Consider the following 9,181-nt stretch of genomic DNA (forward strand, 5'->3'; position numbering starts at 1 on the left):
CTTAGTCCAAGAGTAGTACCACTCAACCTTATCGTCATGTCGGACTAAGTCCACCTGCAGGGTTTAACATGACAATCCTTATGAGCTCCTCTTGGGGACATTATCGACCTAGATCACTAGGACACAGTTTCCTTCTATAATCAACAACGCACACTATAAGTGATATTATTTCCCAACTTATCGAGCTTATTGATTTATCGAACTAAATCTCACCCATTGATAAATTAAAAAAATAAATATCAAATATATGTGCTTGTTATTATATTAGGATTAAGAGCACACACTTCCATAATAACTGAGGTCTTTGTTCCTTTATAAAGTCAGTAATAAAGAAACGACCTCTAATGGTCCTACTCAATACACTCTTAGTGTACTAGTGTAATTATTTAGTTAAGATAAACTAATTCCTAATTACACTACGACTTTCCAATGATTTGTTCTTTTCCATCTTGGTCGTGAGCTACTGTTTATAATTTATAAGGTACTGATAACATTATCTTCTGTATGTGACACCACATACTATATTATCTAAATTAATTGAACAACTATAAACAAATGTAGATAATTTTGACCAAATGTGATTCTTTATTCGAAATAAATATCTACAAAAGCTTAGGCTTTCTATATACACTCTAACAAATATAACATTTCTTGCTAACACTGTTAACAATTTCAGCTCCATAGAACACAACTGTACATGCTGGAAACTACTTACACTGCTCTCACTGTTTGGATCAAGAAGAAGGTGCTGCTAGTGGTTACCTGCATGTTCACTGCCGGAGCGCGATCACTTCCGAAATGGTGGCCGAACTAGTATGATACCACTTAAGTGTGGTAGTAAGATAGATGCTGCCGGAAACAATGGCCGGAGGTAGGGAACGATGCAACTTGCGGCGATGTATCAGAAGAAATAGGCGACGGGATGTAGGAGATCAACAACTTCCTCATTCCCATGGTGATCACATTGTCGTGCCAGTAGCTTCAACAACAAAAGAGAGCTATACAGGAGAGACAAAGAACAGGGATCAAGTCAGAGGCGATCGGCTGGAGGGATCTAGGGCTAGCGACATCCGATAGGTTGAGGTGGTGTGAGTCGACCGAGAGAGATGCGACGGCCAACTATGCTCAAATGAAAGGACGTCGGAGCTCCTGCTTCTAGTCGGGAGAAAGTCAACTACAACCAAAATCCAGTGTTGGACCTCGAGACACAACTCTGGCAAACCTAGTGCTCTGATCTCCCTCTCTTGGCCGAAGATGACTTAGAGAGAGGAAAGACGAAGCTTGGCTGGCGGTGGCGTCGGGTGTGTCCGTGCGGAGATGGCTGTGGAAAAAAGGGGAAACCGAGGCAGAGGCGAGAGGAATGGGGATGGCGCAAGAGGGAGGTTCGAAGCTTTCCATGACCGATGGCCTTTGTACTCGTGGGAGAAGAGGAAGAGGCGTCGGTTGGGGAAGATGAAGAGCTTCGGCGCAGAGAGGGGAACGAGGCGTCGACACCGAGATGAAAAGAAAGGGGTGGTGAGTCGGGTTGGGGGAAAAGGAGAAGAATCGGGATTTAAGAGAAAGATTAATAAACTTAGGTTTGATTTAATTAAACCCTAAGTTAGTTTCTCAATCAACTCCCATCTTTGGGTATTCCAAACAGGCTTTTCCCAAGCCTATAAATTCATCTCCCTTAAACTCGTCATACGAGCTCCAATTAAATCCCAGAAAATTCACTACAACAAAAACCCTCATAGACATCGGTGGAACAACAACGGTTTTAAGCAAAAACCGATGTCTTTGAGTATTTTACACCGGTTTTTCCAAAAACCGGTGTCTATGAGCGCAAATTTTTACTCATAGACATCGGTTTTTTAGGCGATGTCTATGAGTGCCTTTTTTTCGTTAATAGACACTGATTTTAACATCGGTTTTTTAAAACCCGATGTCTATGAACCAAAATAAAATAATATAACTTTTCCACCAATACTTAGCCAAAATTTGCAACACTTAACTCTTCCCTCCAAACCTAAAACCTATATCGCGCCGTCCACCGTATACCGTCACGACACCACCACGACTTTCCTCCTAGCCGCTGGTCGTCCGACCATCTCTCTCAGTCTCATCTCCCTCTTCCCCTTCCTAGATCGACGCCCCTTCCTCTCTCGATTAGGATCAAGAAACGACGCCCTTGCTTCTCCGTCCAACCACACCGCATCTCCTCCAACTCGAGAAGAGGAGGCCTTCTTCGCATTCCGGTCATTTTTAAGCCAAAGCAGAGATTTCCTCCATGAGCGATGGCCTTTCTGTAAGCAGAACCTTTCCTTTTTTGTATTTTCTCAGATTTTCTCTGTGAGCCCTACCGGTTTCTTTGATCTCATGGAAGAAGCGGTGTAAAAGAAAGCATTTTCACCCAAATGTCGATCTTGAGCGGAGGAAGAGTAGTGTGTGTGTTGAGATCCAGGATGTTCCCTAGCCCAATTCAAGGGATTATTTTAGGTCATCTTGTGGATCATATTTCTGACGTTCGCCACACAACCGTGATGCTTGAGTCTTTTACATTCTGGTTTTTGCCCTTTTCTGGTTCATACAAGGGAGAAATCGCATGCATGACTGCATTTACCTTTTTAATCCGATCTTTTCTCGATTGATGTCTTATGATGATCTGATCTTGACTTCATCAGCGCTTTTTTAAGCACAGTGGAGGAGAAGGCTAAATGGCTCTTTGAGAAGCTGAAAGGTGAGGGATTCTATACCATTGCTTTGCCATCAATTTTCAACTTCCCTTGTTGCTGTAAGGTACCAAGATCTTTCTTCTTCTTATTTTTTTTTGTAATTCTGATTTAGTACGAGATATGCTACAGATGCTCAATCCTTCACCTCTCACGTAACTTTCCTTGTCAACTTTTTTAGTGATTATCTAATACAAGGTAGAGTGCAACTTTCGTTGGTTGAAATGTCCTTTTGCTTTAAGAACCCCAACTACTGATTGCTTGATTTCCATGCTAGCTTGCCCTTTCTGTTAAAGTTAGTTTTGTTTTTGTTAATCTATCATTTTTATTTCACTAGACTCTGAAGTATCTCTGTTTTCATATCTGAGAGTTTCTTCACTTGGAGTTTTGAGATGTTTCTTATAGAGATATTATTGATTAAACAAATTTTACCATACGACATTGTAAATTTATAGCAGAAATTGAGTTGTTTGTTAACTCAATATGATCTTTGGGAATAAACCAGAAATTGAGATGTTTGTTATAATCCAAATAGAGATGACTAACCAGAAATTGATCTGTTACTTAAAAATTATGTTAGATGGAGAGGAATGTTATTTGATAGGTAAAAGAGAAGTTAAACCTTATTGACTTTGGTGTTAGATTTTGTCGATAACTACAAAAATTATAATGATGATTACGTCTCTTGAAAAGGAACACCAATTAAACATAATTGGTGCTGATACACAGTTTTGGCTTTGGCCTATTTGCATATATTGTAGCATGAAAATAGATGATGATACACAGTTTTGGCTACACACTTGGGTGCATCTTTTTTTTTAAATTTGTAGTGTTAATTTTAGTTCATATTTTTCTTTATCCGCTTGTGACACTGTCTTATGTTTTTGCCACTTTCAATTATATTGATTATCTCTTTTTGGGTGATTACGTTGATCATAGCCAACATAGCCTGGAAACTATTACTCTTCTCCTTGCATTGAAGGTATTACTTTCCCCTCAGGCTTGTCAATGTGATCAGTCTTACCCAAGCAAATATTTTTATGAAAATATTTAGCATCAAAGAATTCTTGAAGGTATTACTTTGCACTCTTCTTGTATAGGTTTATGTTTACAAATATGTTGTATCTTTAAACTTTTCAAAATTTTCTGAATCAATGTTACAGATTGAATATCCACATAATATACGTTTAATTCGTGGAAATCATGAGGCAACAGACATTAATGCTTTATTTAGGTTTCATACCGAGTGCATCGAGAGAATGGTACCACTAATTTCTATTTGTTGTCATTATTTAGTTTATCAAGAAAAAATTATATTCCATATCATTGTTTATTGTTTGGAAACAGGGAGAACAAGATGGAATCTGGGCATGGCACCGTATTAACATATTGTTTAATTGGTTGCCTTTAGCTGCTTTAATGGAGAAGAAAGTTATCTGCATGCATGGTGGTTGTAACACCCACTAAGCTTTTAAGATAAATATGGGAATGATGAATTTGCCTTAGAAAAATATTAGTAGAATGTTGAACCAAAAAGAAATAAAAAGAAATAAAAATAGGGAGTGGTCAAAGATTGAACCTTAAACCTCTCATGATGTAAATGATAGGATTAATGGGTAATAACCAGTTGGGATAGGAATAATATATTGATAGCAAAGGAGGGAAACTCATGATAAGGATGAGAGTAAAAGCTAGCCAAAAGAAAGCAAGAAAAGAGCAAGAGAAAGGCAACTTGCCTTCCTTCTTTTCTCTCCCTCTTCCTCTCCCTTTTGCCGAGACTTCAAGAGGACAATTAAGGGGATTCATTCCCCCTTGTTTCATCATGAATGATGAGAACAAATAAATAAATAAAATAAAAAGAAAATGGAAAAAAGGGGCTAAGGGAGAAGGAAAGCAAAAACCAATTTTGCTACCTCTTCCCCCTTAACATAAAAGGGAACATGTAAAGAGAAGATTTTATTTTTCTATCATTTCTCTCATTCTCTCCTCTCCACCACCAAGAGCCTCAGCCCCCTCTCCTCCATTTTCGGCCCCCAAAAACAAGGTTCCTCCTAAGATACAAGGAAGGCTACCAAGGGAAAATCAAAGGAGGAGAACAAGAAGAAGAGACCCTTTCTTCCATCACACACTTTAGAACCACAAGCGAAAAGGATGTAAGTATCCCCTCACCCGTGGTACAAGTTTTTTTATTGTGTTTTTGGATTTTATGAAGATTTTAAAACCTAGAAACAAAGTTGTGAAAATTCGGCCAAAGAAAGGAATTGTTGATCCTAGGAATGTTTAATATAAGCCTTGATTCATGATAATTTTTCTATGCTTTGTAAGAAGGTTTTCTCTCATATTTTTATATATATGTGATGCTGGATTAGAGATGTACCTAACCCTAGAGTTTCGGCCAAAAAAGGTTTTATAAGGGCTAGGGAATTTATTTGTTTACCTAACTTGCACAAAACCCTCTAAATAAATGGTTAAGGATCCATTATTGTTTTTCATACTTGAAGGTTACTTGGAACCAAAAGTATCCCACTCACAAGTTTCGGCCAAGGAAGGGTTTAGGGTTAGGAAGACTTTGAATTTAGACTCACCATGTTTATATGATAGAATATAGAGTTTCTTAAAGAGTTGCATGCTTGTATGTTGATAGAAACTCATGAACATCACTTTTAATGTTTCGACCATGGTAAGGAGGATGGTTTAGAATAGCTTAAACAGATTTTTAACATGCTCAAAACCTCCATGACAATAAGATATGAAAGTTGTTTGATGCTCCCATGCTTAATTAGAGTATAGGAAAATTGGTTGCATGATATATGATAATTATGACCACAAGAGTCCTAGCTTGTTTGTGAACCAAACTTATATGTATAGTTTCTTTGATATTTTTGCCATCAAACTTGTTTAGGTTTTTCATACTTTAGGCCACCTAAAACCTAGTTCAAAGACTTGGAAGGTTTCGGCCAAACATATGCTATGAGATAAAGAAAGGAAAAACCTAGGAAACCTAAGACACAATTTAAATGTATGCTTATAGTGCTTGACTTTTACACATGTTATGAAATGTGTTATGACTTTCTATGTTTTTATGCCATTTGAACAAATTTCATGCTTGATGAGGTTCGGTCATGTAGGGTTTAAAGACCTACAAACCTTAAAATTTAGACCTCATGTGTTAAAGATGCTTCTTATGAAATTGAGATAACATGTTGATTGTGTTCACATGCTTATACATTTAACTATGATTCAAATGGACACCTTAAAGTCTCGGCCATGAAGGGATACATGCCTTAGAAACCCTAGAACTTACATTGAACATGCTCATGTCACTCTCCATGAAATATGAAATGTAGAAAGCTAAAAATTCACATGCTATATGTTGTTAATGACCTAAATTGATGCTAAGGGAAGTTTCGGCCATGACCACTTGTATGATGCCATTTATAAATTTATATATGATGTTAGAGTAAGTTCACATGCTTGTATGCTTGCTTGAAAACCTAAATGAGTACTTGTAAGTTTCGGCCATGACATAATTTTAAGGGCTTAAAGGATTTAGGAACTAACTCAATTGTGCTTACCATATTCCTTGAAACAAATGCTATAAATATGGTTAAGGTTTCCATGCTTTATGTCATTTAGAACCTTGTTTCACACTTGTTAAGGTTCAGCCAAATGAGGTTTAAGGACTTGGAGAACTTAGAGTCCAAGTAAATCTTGTTTATAATACTTCCTATGAAAATGATATGTGGATGAATTAGGTTCTACATGCTTGGATGTTGTTTAAAACCTGAATTGGCACCTAAGAGGGTTTCGGCCAAGATAAGAACCCAAAGGACTAGGAAGCTTAGTACCCAAATTAATCATGTTACATTGTTCCTTATGATTGGATGAACACATGATACACTTTTATGCTTAGACATGTATGCTTGTGAGCTATACAAGATGAGAATTTCTACGATATGTTATGAGTTCAAAATATGCATGCTTTATGTTATGATATGTGGGTAAATTTTACATGCTTTGATGATATGATATGAGCTGAAAATATGCATGCTTATGTTATGATATGTGGTTAAATTATGCATGCTTGATGCTATGTTTAGTGCTTAAAATATGCATGCTTTCATGATATGCTATGTGGTTAAATTATGCATGCTTGATGATATGCTTTATGCTTAAGATATGCATGTTTTTATGATCTATGCCTAAGTGATGCATATTGTTATGATATGATGTATGCCTAAGTGATGCATACTTTTATGGTATGATGTATGCCTAAGTGATGCATACCTTTATGACATGATGTATGCCTAAGTGATGCATACCTTTATGATATGATGTATGCCTAAGTGATGCATACTTTTATGACATGATGTATGCCTAAGTGATGCATGCTTTTATGATGTATGATATGTATAAGTATGACATGTACTTTACTTTATATGGCTTGTACCAAGGGTGGGCTCCATAAGCGCCCCGGGGTCGATGGAATAAGACTCGGGCCTCATTAGGGATGGACTCCTAAGTGCTCCTAGGTCGATGGAGTAAGACTCGGGCCTAGTATGTTGCCTTGTAGGGTTCAAGACTTGCTACCTTGGACCTACATAGGTTGCGCGCAATATGTAAGTGGTACATAGTCGGGATCCCCTTTAAGTTGAGATTATGTTCAAGTATATATGTAAGAAGAAATGGTTTTAAAGATCATGAGACATACACATGTTTTTTGGATACATATTTTTTCAAAATCATATTGCATATACCTTATGATGATTTATGATATGCCATGGTTAGATATGATTATGTTATGTTCCATGATATGTCCATGTGTAGGATATGCCATGACTCCTTATGACGATATGCCATGATTAGATACGATCATGTTATGCTTCATGCTATGCTTTACGCTATGATATGCCATGACTAGTTATGATTTCTTCATGTTGCATGATATGCTTAAAAGAGTATGTTACATTATGTCATGACTAGTTGAAATGATGCCATGTTGAGACATTCTTTGATTATACTATGATTTTCGGTTTTATGAGTAGGAAAGGAACTTACTGAGCCATGAGTGCTCACAGCTTACTGTCCTTGTACCAAAGATAAGGGAAAAAGCTGGATGAGCTAGAGGAGCAGCGGGAGAGGCAAGGAGATGTGTGTGGCAGTGGCTAGGCAACCAAATAAGAACCTGCTTTAAAAACTTTTAAAGAACTACGCTTTGGTATCATGAATTGTAGTACCGTATGTGTGACTTGATGTTATGTTTCTACTAATTTTGATATCATGTTATTGAGGCCATGATAGTGTAGTTCGGATTTGATGAAAAAGAAAACAAAAGAAAAGTTTTTATTAAACTAAGAAAATTATTTTAAGTCTTCCGCTGTTTTAAAAAGAAAAATTTGTACATAGAGTATCGTAGCCCCATCCCTTAGGGTTAGCAGGGAGGGCGGGCGTTACAGTGGTATTGGTCATTCCATAAATCATGTAGAGCAGATCGAAAACCTTCAACGACCTATCACAATGGAAACTGGCGCAATAGTTCTTATGGATCTGCTATGGTCATACAAATAAATAACTAAAAAGAAATACCTTATTCCTGTGAATAACTATTTCCTGTTTCTTATTCATGTAGGTCTGATCCAACAGAGAACGACAGTGTTGAGGGGTTAAGACCAAATGCCAAGGGGCCTGGCTTGGTTACTTTTGGGGTGAGTGATTTTATGTTTGGCTCGGACCATTTTCTACTCAATTCCTATACAATGGTTTCAAATTTTTGATCTTTTGATGTGACAACCTGACTGAGTTAGTTATTGAGTTCTGCAATAATAATGACCTCTAGTTGATAGTAAGGGCACATGAGTGTGTCATGGATGGTTTTGAACGATTTGCTCAGGGTCATTTAATCACTCTTTTCTCTGCAACTAACTATTGTGGTGAGGATCCATAGCTTTGCTCAGTCTATTGTTTGTCTATTAATTCTCCTAATTTTCTTTCAATCCATATATCCAGGAACAACAAATAACACGGGGCAATTTTGGTTTTGGGATGAGATCTTGTGGTTGTCCTAAAGCTAATTCATCCCTTACCTCCTGCCTTCCATTCTCCTAAAACATCACCGGAACATCATATTGAGGATACATGGATGCAAGTATTGCTGTGTTAACTCTTTTGATGTTTGCACTTTATTGTTGCATCTATCTGCATTCTTCATGACTTGGAAACAAAATTGTTTATCTCCTCAGGAAATTAATGCCAACAGACCAGCCACGCCTACCTGAGGCAGACCTCAAGTGGCAAATGATCGAGGTTCTCTAGTCTGGATATAGAAATCATCCCAAATATGGTATACTAATTCCCCTCCTATGAACTGAGGTTCCTGGTGGTTCAGCTGTTGGACCTACTCTTTTGAACAAGAAGCTGGGTTTATAAACTGGCCATCAAAATTTGTAAAGCTCTTAGATATTTCAACATGT

General features: G+C 37.4%; 1 protein-coding gene across 1 annotated transcript; it reads left to right on the forward strand.

Annotated features, from left to right (window-relative positions):
* Positions 1–3,957: 3,957 nt before the first annotated feature.
* Positions 3,958–8,776, forward strand: LOC122036757 (serine/threonine-protein phosphatase BSL3-like). Its single transcript, XM_042596161.1, has 6 exons — positions 3,958–3,973; positions 4,059–4,161; positions 8,170–8,266; positions 8,341–8,416; positions 8,548–8,641; positions 8,718–8,776. Exons 1-6 carry the CDS (start codon positions 3,971–3,973, stop codon positions 8,774–8,776), a joined length of 432 nt encoding a protein of 143 aa, XP_042452095.1. The 5' UTR covers positions 3,958–3,970.
* The last annotated feature ends 405 nt before the right edge of the window (positions 8,777–9,181 follow it).

The sequence above is a fragment of the Zingiber officinale genome, unplaced genomic scaffold, assembly GCF_018446385.1.
Source record: "Zingiber officinale cultivar Zhangliang unplaced genomic scaffold, Zo_v1.1 ctg206, whole genome shotgun sequence".
Lineage (NCBI taxonomy): Eukaryota > Viridiplantae > Streptophyta > Magnoliopsida > Zingiberales > Zingiberaceae > Zingiber > Zingiber officinale.

Excerpts from the sequence above, each read along its gene's own strand:
- LOC122036757 (XM_042596161.1), top strand. Across the intron at positions 8,267-8,340 it reads GTTCTTATGGATCTGCTATG|GTCTGATCCAACAGAGAACG; the intron begins GTCATACAAATA and ends TTATTCATGTAG. Across the intron at positions 8,642-8,717 it reads CTCTGCAACTAACTATTGTG|GAACAACAAATAACACGGGG; the intron begins GTGAGGATCCAT and ends CCATATATCCAG.